This window comes from Borostomias antarcticus (assembly GCF_949987555.1).
Source record: "Borostomias antarcticus genome assembly, chromosome: 24".
Lineage (NCBI taxonomy): Eukaryota > Metazoa > Chordata > Actinopteri > Stomiiformes > Stomiidae > Borostomias > Borostomias antarcticus.
The window spans coordinates 9300517-9313486 of NC_140257.1; the positions used below are offsets into that span (position 1 = coordinate 9300517).

Sequence of the window (12970 nt, forward strand, 5' to 3'; positions counted from 1 at the left end):
ACGAGTTCCTCGTAAGTACGCGCGGACGATTTCACCGCTTTGACCCGTAATGGCGATCGCCCTGAAGCGACCGTGTCTAATATGCCCCTCCCCCTCTCTCCCCCCCCACCAGCGGATCAGCACAGCGAGCGGCGACGGCAGACATTACTGCTACCCCCACTTCACCTGCGCCGTGGACACGGAGAACATCCGGCGGGTGTTCAACGACTGTCGAGACATCATCCAGCGGATGCACCTGCGGCAGTACGAACTCTTGTGAGAGGCGGGGCCGGACCCTCCCGTCGGCCTTCTGCGGTTCCTCTCAACCACCTTGCGTCCTCGACGTCCTCGAAAAACCCACCCGAGACCCCCGAACCACCCCCCTCCCCCCCTCAACACCCCGCACCCCTGTCGGGGGACTATGAAGTACTACTGAAGTGTGTCAAAAATCCTCTTCCTCCTTTTTTTTTTATTTTTTTTTATTTTTAAATTGTCTTTTTTTTTTCCGGTTTGTTTTTTTTAGACTGATTCATCCCCGTTTGGCAGATGTAAGGGAGGTTGGGGAACAAAAGTTGTGCGTGTCGCTTTTTTTTTTTATCCTTTCTTTTTTCTTCTTCAAATACCTTGATTGTTGTCATTCCACTAAGCCTTGGGCTACCTCCTTATTTTTCCTTAAGACCTTTTGTTTTGTTTTGCTATGTCATTGGACCTGGACTGGCCGTGCGGGTGCGGACGTGTGTGAGGAACACCCACAGGACCTCGGTGTAGAGGCGGTGTGTGTGTGTGTGTGTGTGTGTGTGTGTGTGTGTGTGTGTGTGTAGGAAAGTATGTGTCTATGTGAGTATGGGTTTGTGTGCATGTTTTTGAGTGTACATGTATGTCACCTGCCAGTTGGAGCTGGCATCAACCCCCCCCGACCTACGACCCCTCCGTCATAGTGATCGCTCTGCTGCTCCTCTCCACTTGGATGACGTCTTGTTGGCGAACAGAGAGAGAGAGAGAGAGGGAGGAGAAAGACGGGAACTAGTCCATAAAGAGATAATGCACTTTGCATCAGGTTACTTAATACCTTTTTGGAGGAAGTATACACACAATGTAGCATCACAATATTTATTACTCTGTCACAAGTTTGAGTGTTCCGAGTGGCAGGCGGACCAGGGGAGGTCTTTTCCTCCGAGAGGGGAGGGGAGGGGGGGGGGGGGGCAAGACAAGACAAGACAACGACAGAATGAAGGAACAGGGCGGAGCTCCGTGCGCCTTAGCCCTGCCACTGCTCTCCGCCTACGGCGTCCCGGAGGGGACAGTCCAACACGCTCACCCGGACCCGTCTGTTCACAGAACCATCCTTTCAGCTTAGAGGGAGGCGCGGGAGAGAACATGGATTGTTTTTTGTTTTTGTTAACTTGTACAGACTGTGCAAGGTTGATTTATCCTGTACAGACTGTAAAATGTAATATTATTTTGTACAACTTTATTGAAAGAAAAACAAATCTACTTGTAGATCTTTGTGCCTTGATTATGGCTGTACCTGTAAATGAGCTGAGATGTAAGTATGTTTTTGACTGCGCTGTACAGCTTGATGTCAACCTCTATCAGCAGCAGAAGACTGCGGTAGGGACTTTCTCTGTAGAGTTTAGTTTTTTCTGGTTTATAAAAAAAAAGGAAATGCTGTTTAGTAAAAAATAAAAAATAGGGAAAACTCCTAAAAACCTGTATACATTATGCAAATTAACCACTTACCTGCAGTGAAGACCAGACGTTGCAGCACCCTGCCTTTTTGTTTTGCCTCCTTTTTGATTTTAAATTTCACAGCTTTAAGAACATTGGAAATCCATTGAAAGTGTCCAAATTGCAACCTGGTGTTGTTTTAATAGGAACCGACTTTTTATTTTCCGATATGAAGTGTGTCTGAGATCTGTACATGCGTGTGCCTGTGCGTGTGTGTGCGCATGTGTACATAAAACAAACATAGGCTCACAGACGCATCGTGTGTGTGTATGCGAGTGAGTGTACGTTGTGTGTAATCTTTTATAAATGTATGTACATGTAAATTTATAGGTCTATATAAATATATATGTACAATTATACATGTTTAATTATGTGTGTGCCTAGGTGTATACATACCTATGTATGTATACAGTAAATATGTATACATACACACATAGGAAAGCATGATTAGAATGGAGATGAATACATGAGAGCGTGCAATATTAGTAATTCTTTGGTCCTTTGGAGCCATACCCAATGGCAATGGCACAGGCGCTATGAATGTGTGAGTAGCACCCATCAAGATGAGCTCTTCTCCTTGTACAAACAGCATCAGCCTTTTCTTCTACCGTACACATCTGTCCCACCAGGGAGTGAACTGACTGGAGGTGTGAACCCTTGTTTGGCCTGGGAGGATGATTAAATGACATTTTTATTTTCTTTAAATAAAGAGGCACATTAGAGGACTTTGCTTTATTTCCACGTCGGTGTCAGCCGTGTTGTTTTTCTCAAGTTGTGTGTGGAAGTATGGATTTTATTTTCATTGTCCAATAGTCGTATATTTTTTAGATGTAGTATGGTCATGTACCGATATTTACTTTCACATGAGGTAAAATACTCCACAACCCTGGTATTAATGACATGGATCAATTCAAGTCGTTGAACATGGATACACAGTTACAGTTCTGCACAGATTAGAGCCGTCTCTCACTCATGTTTGTTTATTTATTTGTTTATTTTGTAGGGACAGTGTACATTAGTGAATGTACCAGAATTAGCCAAGAAGGCTAGTTTTCATCTGTAGTCTCCATGACTGCTGGCTCATTCAGCTTTATTTGACACTACATTAGGAATCATATACTGTACACGTGAGGGGGGGGGGGACAGCAATTTGGCACATAAATCCTTCAGAAATGGAACGTTAACAATGTGAATGTTCATTCTTGTGCTTGTGAAGGTTAATTCTTGAGCCACAGATTAAAAGTAGACCCTGCAGCGGAGGGATGTGGAAGGCCGTGCCACATCCTGGTCACCGCGGGGCAGAGGGAAGGAAAGATGGCCGACAATAAAAAAAGATGCGCCTTCCCTCACAGTCCAGAGCAACACATTTTTTCACTTTTAAAACGAGATATGTACAAGATATGTATAAACTCCGCTTGGCTCTTGTTGCAGTGGAACCTCGCTTGTTCATCCAAGCAGGAACAAGCTACTGTATATCCATGAGGACTGTTGGCTCATTTAGCTTTATTTGGCACTCTACATCATATAATCATATACATATGGAGAAAAGGTTTGGCACATAAAACCGTTCAGAAATGGAACGTTGACAATGAGAATGTTCATTCTTGTGCTTGTGAATGTTCATTCTTGGGCCACCGAATAAAAGTAGATACCAGAGGGATGTTGAAGGCCATACCACATCCAGATCACCGCGGAAAGATGGCAGACATTTTCACTTTTAGGACGAGATATGTACAACTGTGCTCGGCTCTTGTTGCAGCGGAACATCGCACCTCGCCCCGCCCCGCCAAATCCTGGACCAGCGACATCTACGAAGACGTCCTCGGCCCTCGGGAGAGTGACGTCGCCCTTTACCACCGGTCTTAAGATCAGCGTTCTCCATCTCCGAAAAAACCCCGACCCTCGGGTAATCCTCCCCTCTTCACACCTGACCTGAGACCAGTGTCTAGGAGTGACCTCACCCTTACTCCTCTCGTCAGAGGGACTTGTGCTTCCCCAGAAGACAGAGGCTGAGACACTGGAGCATACCCTTCACCCACAGACAGTGGCCTAGCAGGAGCAGCAGCAGGCTGGCGCCAGCTGAACAGTACAGGAAGATGACTGTGCTCTCCTCAGGCAGGAAGCACTTCGACAGCGCATAGCTGCCTGCTGAGAACGAACCCTGACAGGGAGGAAGACACAGTTTAGTCAGTATACACAATAACACAACACGTACGTGGTCTTGCTCGGTTATTATTACCAGGATGAAGCTGGGGTTGTTGCGGTTTCTCCAGCTGAAGGATGGCACGCTGATCTCTGGATACTTGTTGCTGTGGAGAACCTCGCACCCGTTGTGGGTGTGGCCGCTGAGAATGAGGCGGGGCTTGAACCACTCCAGCAACTAGGAGAGGGGATGGAGTCAGAGAAACCGGAATTTCTTTACACTGTAGTTCCTACTGTTGATGCTAGCATAAAGCATTCTGGCATTGTGATGTGTTGTGCAGCGGGCCTTGACTGTGACCACAGAGGAGATGAGCCTGTTTATAGGTGGATCGTTCCCCACCTCACAACCTGATTGGTTAAGTGGCTTTGTACATTCATGATATACCACGCATAGAGCCTATTCATAGTTCTATTTGAGTTGTTAGCACGCAACATGTTCATAAGATAGCTAGCTAGCTTTCTATCCATGTGTAATGTGGCTGCACATTGTAAAGAGCACATCCCCACAAACTCATCGGCTTTTGCGTTGCCAGCTGTCACTGGGCTGCGTCTCGTGCCTGACGCGCCACGCCCTGGCGTGACTCACGGCCGCAGTAAATGAATTCGAGGGATGCAACAGATGGAAGTGCTCTTCATAACGAGTGAGGTAAGGGAGCAGGGTCGCGACCTCTGGGCGGGCCTCGTGATCTCATACGCACCCTCTGGGAGGCTTCTTTGGACAGAACGTCATACTTCTCTCTGAACAGCAGATGGCGCTCTCCCGGAGGGGCAGCGTCGACGCCTCTGCAGCTGGCATCGCTCACGCGGTACAGAGGGTAATGCTGTGTGGGACAATGGTGTCAGAGTACGGATGCCGCAGATTTCCAGAAGCTTCTACTGGCTGAGCAGGGCCTCTGTCCTACACTTGCTCAGGTGGGTAGTGCTTGTGTAACTGCTTGTGATAGATGGAGCAAAGTCTTTGAAAAGATTGCGATTATAAAACTTAACATCCTGACTTTCTGTGCCACTGTGAAGAGTCCTGGGCTGAAGTACTTAATAAATATTTTAAATCCATTCAATTACTTTTGCTCAAGTCTGCCTGGAATGTCATGTGGGTGGAGTTTGAAATTTTGGGAACCAAAGAAACATTGGTTCCATTGTGCCATGCCAGAGAAAAAACTCCCAAGCACAGAGAAGCAATTGAAATGATTTCCAATAGTATTTTGACCAAGGTCTGAAAGATTCAAGTCTCTTTAATGAAGTATATTTACCTGCATGAGGACAGGCAGGGTGGGAGGATAGCTGGGAGATTCTCCGCAGTATTCTTTTGTAATGCTGAGCTCATACTGTCGAATCAAATCAGAAATGCATTTGTTAGTCTGTGTAGTAATGTGAATCATTTTATAACACTTAATTCTGAACCACCAATCTCCAATGGACCGTGCAGAACTCTATTTACACATTCTGACCACATCTCCTGTGTAAATACAGTACAGTCTTAGTACTTAGGAGGGGGTCCATTTTGAGACCTACTGTTCACTATATGACCAGTATGTCACAACAGCACAGGGGCCTCATTTATCATTGTGGACACACCCTTTTTCATTTACACCTGATTTTTGTACTTGCTTTTCTCCGCAAATAATGTGATGTATCATGACAAAACTTGATGGGAAATATTGTGAGATATATACGCAATTGTCATGATACATCACATTATTTGCGGAGAAAAGCAAGTACAAAAATCAGGTGTAAATGAAAAAGGGTGTGTCCACAATGATAAATGAGGCCCCAGGTGTGGAAACGTTGATTGGTGTGGTGTTGTGTTGTTGTGTTGTGTTGAGAGGGAGGGGGCGTGCTAGCGGGCGTCCACCTGAAGAGAGCAGTTCAGGTCTCTGGCCAGACGGAGGAGCTCCTTCTCCAGCGCCCGGCAGACGGGGCAGCCGTCGCCGTGCAGCGCCACGCTGTTCACCAACAGGAAGCTGGGGACACAGAGACACCGCCACCGCTCTAGAAGCGCTTCCACCACAACGCCGCCGCCCGACCCGGGAGGGGGATCAAACGTTCTAGCGCTCGAGCTCCTGTACCTCTTATAGAACATCCTCAAACGTTCTACTGCTCGAGCTCCTGTACCTCTTATAGAACATCCTCAAACGTTCTACCACTCGAGCTCCTGTACCTCTTATAGAACATCCTCAAACGTTCTACTGCTCGAGCTCCTGTACCTCTTATAGAACATCCTCAAATGTTCTACCGCTCGAGCTCCTGTACCTCTTATAGAACATCCTCAAACGTTCTACCGCTCGAGCTCCTGTACCTCTTATAGAACATCCTCAAACGTTCTAGCGCTCGAGCTCCTGTGCCTCTTATAGAACATCCTCAAACGTTCTACCGCTCGAGCTCCTGTGCCTCTTATAGAACATCGGCACAAACATACTGTGGAGCTCCTGCACCTATATAGAAACAGTGCCGGTGACTCAGTCCCGCATTTGAGTCCAAATCCAGCGTTGCACGACTTGCACAGAAGAGGAACACTGATGTGACGGTGTGCTGTGGAAAATGTTCGACCTGAACATCCTGAAATGCTTGTTTCCCTCCTTATTCTTATTGGACACATGTGGAGTGTTGAAGTGTCGTGTGGGTGGGAAACGCGTTACTCACTTCACTCCTTTTTTGGTGACAATCCTGGTGGAGGTGGCGTTGAACACCTTCTCAAAGCGCTGTAACTTGAACCAGTCCATCCTGCCCGGGAGGAAAAAAAACAACAATATGAGTCTCAGGACGTGGGCTGACGCTGCTGCTTTTATTCCTGTGCTGTTTCTACACTCAGTTGCCACTTCATTAGGTGCACCTGCTCGTTCGCTGGACTCAAATAGGCCTCTACTCCAAACAGCAAATCATTTGGCTGCAACTCAATATATAAAGCATGTAGACATGGTGAAGATGTTTAGTTGTGGTTTGACCAAACATTAGAATGGCCAAGTGATGTGACCGTGGTATAATTGTTGGTGCCAGCAGGCGTGGTGGTTCTAGCGTCTCAGAAACAGCTGTCCTCCTGGGATTTCCACGCACTAAGAGTCAGTCGGAGTTCACAGGGAAAGGTGTGCCAAACAAGAAAAACATCCAGTGAGCGGCAGTTCTTTGGCCGAAAACACCTTGTTAATGAGAGGTCAGAGGAGAATGGCCAGACCAAGCCAACAGAAAGGCCAAAAAGCTTTAAAAAATAATAATTCATAAATAAAACAGGTGCAGTGGTGCAGAATGGCACCTTGTTGAATCCATGCCAAGAAAAATGCAGGCTGCTCTAAGCAAAAGGTGCAGCAAGTGGCCACTGAGTGCATCTCAGGTATGATATCATTAGTCACTTGCAGTAGGTTTTGATCAATTATAGCCAAGTGTAAAGTCAACCAATGAATAACTGACTTGTCAGCAGTATCGCATGATGAAAACGAGTGAAATGATACAGAAGAGACAGTAGCCTACAGCTTACTCATAGTGAAGGCCAATATCATGGTTTCCAACCAGGACTATCAGTTCTGTATCACTGGGGTGTCTGAACATTCGCCGGAAACGACGAACGTCTTCCTCCCAATCCTGTAAGTGAATGAGAGAGGTATTATCAGATATAGGCCTACAAGTGTTTCATAAAGATATTTGTGTGAAGCCGAGCTACATACCTTTGGAGAGCTCCACTTTCCCTCGTCGAAGATATCCCCTAGTATGAACACGACCTCTGGCCGCAGCAGCCACAGAGCCGTCTGGAAAGCCCGCTCCATCTGCCATTCTCTGAACGGCACAGCACAGACACGCGTCAGTCATCCATCACAGACACGCGTCAGTCATCCATCACGATACATCAACTGAACACTCGGTGTTACATTTCACGACAAAGCAAATCTGCTTGCTAAAATACAGTAGCCTATGTGAATGAGCCACCCAGATACAAGCATAATGCAAAACGTAGTGGTAAGAGATAATTTCAACATTTACCTTCGCAGTTTATCAAACCAGTGTCCTCCGATAGCTCCCAGAAGGTGAGTGTCTGACAGCACCATTGCGCGGAGAGGTGATGCTGCTGGCTGGCCGTCTCCTCTGCGAACATTATCTATCTTTGGCCACGCACATTTTAATATGGCCGGGTAATATATGAGGTATTCGCAGAAAAAGAAAACGCTGAAAATCACTCCCAACATAAGAAAGACAGCAGACCATTTGGCGCTAAACCGCGGCATATTTGTATGGTTTGGATCTTATGCCCCGCACTGAAGATGGAACGATTCAAGAAGCAGCATTTTCCCTTTTCAGACCAAGATACCAGAATGTCATTGCATTGCATTGTTCAGAATTGCATTGAATAATTTGCAATCTTAATAAATCAAATGAATCTGAAATTCTCATCTCCGAGCTGATGACAACACGCTGACAGGCCTGCAGATGTGATTTCGCAATAAATCCCCTCACAATAGAGAGGGGGTGGGGGGCTGGCTGTGTGTCACCACTTCCGGAGAAAGGTCCTAACCAGATTATTGGCTTGTAGGTCGGGGAGGGGGTTGTCTTTTAGGAGACCTTCAACACCGGCGGAACCTAACTTTCTTAATACATCAATGGATGTAACGGAACATAGAACCGTTATGCATCCATGTAAACCGACGTGATAGAAAAGTACACACTATAGCCTAATTTACACCACCAAACTGGCCTATAAGGCTAACCAACTCTATAATTTAAAATTATTTAAATAGCCTGAGATGCAAAGGCTCAAATGTTGATCAACTGTATGTAAAAAAATGAAACAAACCAGCCTACCTGTAGACAACGGAATAAATGTAAGACTATGTATAAACAAAACAAAGAAAAGACCAAAACTGGGCCTAAACCGCAGAATGACTAATTGCTTCACAGCCCTCAAGTGACTACTTCACAATTCCTCATGGAAGATAGTGTAAAGTCAATGACCACTTAGCAAATGAGATTAGATGGTCACGAAATCTGATTACTCAACCGTGGTGACGTTCGCGTTTGGGATTAGAGCAAATGTGGGGATTTATTAGGTGCCTTGGCCTGAAAAGACAGACTCAAGACAGTGGTGCCAGTAGAACAGCCTCTCTCTCTCTCTCAATGCTGCTCGTGACCGTGGACGACAGGAGGAGAGGTGAGAGGCTGGACCCCATCACCATCCGTGGGTCCACTATTAGACAATCAGCAAAGTTCCTCTGTGTCCGTATCACTGAGCACCTAGCCTGGGACGTGCGGTGAAAAAGACACAGACAATGTGTCGACTCTCCCACCTCAGGCGGCTGAAAGAATTTGGCAGGGGCCCAAGATCCTACGGGCCTAGAGGCTCCTGTTCCTGACTGGGAACATCACAGCGCGGTCTGGGAACTGCTCTGCCCTCAACCGCAAAGTGCCGCAGAGGGTAATGTGCACTGCCCAACGCATCAGTGGATGCGAGCCTCGCTCCATCGAGGAGGTATCCAACGGCCGGAGTGCCAGTAACGCCTGCAGGATCATCGAAGACCCTAGACATGCCAATCATGGCCTGTTTCAGCTGCTGCCGTCTGGCAAACGCTACGGCTCCCTCAAGGCCCCGGACATGCAGCCTCTAGGGAAGCGTTTTCCATCAGGCAACCAGGCTCTTTAAAAATGGACACTAATGGCCTGTTGCCTGCCTGCCCGTGACACACACACACTCAGACTGACGCACACAAACACACACTATCAGGCAAACAATGCGCTTTTCACACACCTACACTTTACACACACCATAGGCTACGTTAACTTTTATTGTTGTATTGTATCGCACTGTTCTATTGTATTTCACTGCTCTTTTATTACTATTATCATCTTGTAAATTATTATTCTGTTGTTGCTGTGAGGCTGAGTCAGAACCCAAGCATTTTACATCCTCATACTTGTATGAAGAACGAAACAATAAAGAAATCTTGAATCTTTTTTGACAGATTACTGTTTTTCCATCATGGTTTAAGAAGTGTGGTGCACTTCAACAGCTTCAAAAAACAGTTTGAGAAACATTGGACCCTCTGCTTAACAGTTCTTCCAATGGGTCCCCTCATCAGTGGAAGTGCTTAGCTCTGGCTTCCACTACGTCACAATGGGGTCTCCGTACGCACAGCTGCTCTCAATCGCCAGATTGTAGAAGTTGCCTTTTCCTTCTTTGTAGGCACTGGTGACGATTCTCGCCCATCCATATTCTCCCTAAAGAAAATAACAACATAAAACGTAAATACGTTTCCCTTAATCACAGACAGGACTCCTGCCTGTGACACACACACACACGCACACGCACACGCACACGCACACGCACACGCACACACACACACGCACACGCACACACACACAGATTGATACCTAGTTTACTCTATATTCTTTAGTAGCCTGTCTGCTGCTAAGTGCTTATAGTGCCTTATTATGTGATACACTTAAATATTCTATTATGGAATACAGGAATAGCTAACACATAATGGCCGACCATGTAGGTAACATCTCTGTTACTATTTATCTACTCTACTGATAGTCATGTTTCTTATTATGAGGTATTTATTCCACATTTAGTGCTGAGTAAATGTTCTTAGCCAATAGACTAAAACATTTTCCAGGAGCTTGCTCGATTGTCCCATTGAGAGAAGTCGGGGAAGAATTTTTACAGCTCACTTCTCTGGCCCCTTGTTGAAACTTTTTTTTTTGCTTCCCTCTGGAATATGTATGGGTGGGACCTATGCCCACCCCCCCCCATTGCTCACTGTAAAGCGCATTGTGTTGCCTCTGTGTATAAAATGCAAATAAAGTTTGATCTGATTCGATTTACACAAATCAGACATCCATCTATCTATCTATCTATCTATCTATCTATCTATCTATCTATCTATCTATCTATCTATCTATCTATCTATCTATCTATCTATCATGGATGTATCTATCATGGATGTATCTAGAACAGGATGCCAGTGGGAAGCCTGTAGAGGGATAAGCAGAGGAGACTGTAGAGAGATAAGCAGGGGAGACTGTAGAGGGATAAGCAGGGGAGACTGTAGAGGGATAAGCAGGGGAGACTGACCCAAGGCTCTCCCCAGGAGTTCCTGACCACCCAGTACTCGGCCCCGTCCTCGTCCACCCCCCAGCCGGCCACCGACACGATGTGGTTCATGAGCGAGATGAAGTGGAACTCGCTAAAGACGCCTCCGGCGTACGCCTCCAAACCGGCCGTAGCCATAACTCCACAGCTAAGAGAGAGGACAGTCAGAAGATGAGACATAAGAGGACAAGTCTGTCCAAGGGGATTATGATCTGAGAGCAATACTCAAAGGGGATATTAAGAGTGTACAGTACATAGAATCTTTATTGAAGGTTAGGGTTGTTGAATGGAAATTCATAGGAGCTTACCTGATAGGCCCGTTGGTGTAGATCTCTGCTTTCATCTTGTCCCGGCCTGACACCTCGCCATAATCTCCCACTCTCCACAACGTGTAGTTCTTCACAACGTCACATGACGCAAAGAAGGAGCATGTGCCGCACTGATTGAACAACTCACACTCTGCAGATAACAGAGCAAGTCCACACGTTCACTATTATTTGTGTGCTGTTGGGGACAAGGAGGTTTCCTACAGTATTAGAGTATTATAGGAAAAAATCGGATTCAAAAATTGAGATTCAGAGAATTGTACAGCTGTGGTCCACATTCTTATATTCTTATGGCGGGACAAGTTGTGTCTCACTCTGATTTTTGGCCTGGTAGTTGTTGCAGGTTTCGTCGGGGACGCCTCTCTTGTGTGCGTAGGCGTACACCCCCAGATGATCGCCTCCATAGCAGGATCCAGCCCCTCCACAGTCTATCACATTCTGGACCGAGAGGTACGCAGACGGCCAGGCTCCTTTGCGCTTTATGTTGATCCGGTCTTGAATAAAAGAGAAAAAACATGAAATGACGCACAAGAACAGAGACATACAGTAGCATTAACAAACAGAGACATACAGTAGCATTAACAAACAGAGACATACAGTAGCATTAACAAACAGTGGGTTGAGATATGGTGCCAAATTCTCATCCTATTCCACTTGCAAGGCAATCACATACCTGCGATATTTCCTCTTTGTCAAAGGTCCACACAGATGGGGAGTGTAATGTTAAGGCAGGCATGTGATTTCACTGTATTTTAAAGTGTGCTACACAAATAAAACTCATTGTTATTCTTATATTATCTATTATTACACTGTTGCTAAAATAAAGTATATCTTGCTACGTGCCATAAAGTGAGTCAAGATACTTGAGAGAAACTGGTGACTTGGTGTGACAGGTAAAGGATCACCTGCCAGCGCGCTGGTCGCTCCCATGGCCCAGCAGGAGCCGCAGTACTGAGGAATGTGTTGGTTGCGCGTGATGCTCACGTAGTTTCTGCCGTCGATGTTTCGCCAGTCCCACGTTGATGGGAGGTCGGAGACATTTACATACTCGTGAGGTCTGGGGTACGTCCTGCAAATGGAACTGTGTATCAATTTACAGGAGTCGCTAAAATAGCTAAGCTATTATAGCACAAACAGCATAAGCCTACACACAACATTTTTCTGGCTGAAAAAAACGTTCGGTAATACCCATAGCAGTTTGAAGACGTAAGATTTAGTGAACATCTCGACAATAGCTTACTTTACATATATTGGCTTATTATCCCTGATTGGTTTGTAGCATGGACCCGAAAGTTTGTTCATGTCGTTGCATTCCACCGCATTTAAAAGGAATGAACTAACTGACAACAATAATATTGTAATAGGAGACGCCATGTTGCCCTCTTTGGTCTTGCAGTAAAAGTAAAGAGACTGCCCTCTATCGGTGCACGAAAGAACTACTGCTCAATATCAGGTTGTGCTGTAATCACATATTCCCAGATCAGTGGTTGTTAATAGAGTAAATTATGAGTTTTCTTTCTCTGCACCATTGCCACATCTCTGCAGCATTAATACAATTGCCCCCTGGGATCAATAAAGTACATCTATCTATCTATCTATCTATCTATCTGTGTGTGTGTGTGTGTGTGTGTGTGTGTGTGTGTGTGTGTGTGTGTGTGTGTGT

General features: G+C 45.9%; 3 protein-coding genes across 3 annotated transcripts in view; 1 reads left to right on the plus strand and 2 right to left on the minus strand.

Moving 5' to 3' along the window:
* Positions 1-388, plus strand: part of LOC311325093 (guanine nucleotide-binding protein G(olf) subunit alpha-like) — a gene marked incomplete at its 5' end in the record, with an annotated part of 30001 nt that extends 29613 nt beyond the window's left edge. The window contains 2 exons of the mRNA XM_084457745.1: positions 1-11; positions 113-388. The exon at positions 1-11 is cut by the window's left edge and continues 57 nt beyond it. Of these exons, the coding sequence (XP_084313871.1) occupies positions 1-11; positions 113-259 (158 nt within the window). The 3' untranslated portion in view covers positions 260-388. The remainder of the gene's footprint in view (positions 12-112) is intronic.
* A 3294-nt stretch (positions 389-3682) lies between these two features.
* Positions 3683-8120, minus strand: LOC311325149 (metallophosphoesterase 1-like; the record flags this gene model as incomplete). The annotated part of the gene is made up of 9 exons (XM_084457810.1): positions 3683-3868; positions 3947-4087; positions 4608-4730; positions 5160-5234; positions 5762-5870; positions 6550-6630; positions 7379-7482; positions 7566-7674; positions 7879-8120. 9 exons carry the CDS (start codon positions 8118-8120, stop codon positions 3683-3685), a joined length of 1170 nt encoding a protein of 389 aa, XP_084313936.1.
* Positions 8121-9637: 1517 nt separating this feature from the next.
* Positions 9638-12695, minus strand: LOC311325679 (cathepsin Z). Its single transcript, XM_084458409.1, has 6 exons — positions 12548-12695; positions 12213-12376; positions 11622-11801; positions 11290-11440; positions 10964-11129; positions 9638-10104 (listed from the first exon to the last, which is right to left on the minus strand). The coding sequence occupies exons 1-6, from the start codon at positions 12679-12681 to the stop codon at positions 9991-9993; spliced, it is 909 nt and encodes a 302-aa protein (XP_084314535.1). The 5' UTR covers positions 12682-12695; the 3' UTR covers positions 9638-9990.
* Positions 12696-12970: the final 275 nt, after the last annotated feature.

Bases quoted from the DNA above. Each gene is read 5' to 3' on its own strand.
- LOC311325679 (XM_084458409.1), bottom strand. From the start codon at position 12,681: ATGGCGTCTCCTATTACAATATTATTGTTGTCAGTTAGTTCATTCCTT. The intron at 11,802-12,212 runs GTGATCCTTTAC...CTTTTATTCAAG, and splicing joins AGCGACCAGCGCGCTGGCAG to ACCGGATCAACATAAAGCGC. The intron at 11,441-11,621 runs GTGAGACACAAC...TGTTATCTGCAG, and splicing joins CTACCAGGCCAAAAATCAGA to AGTGTGAGTTGTTCAATCAG.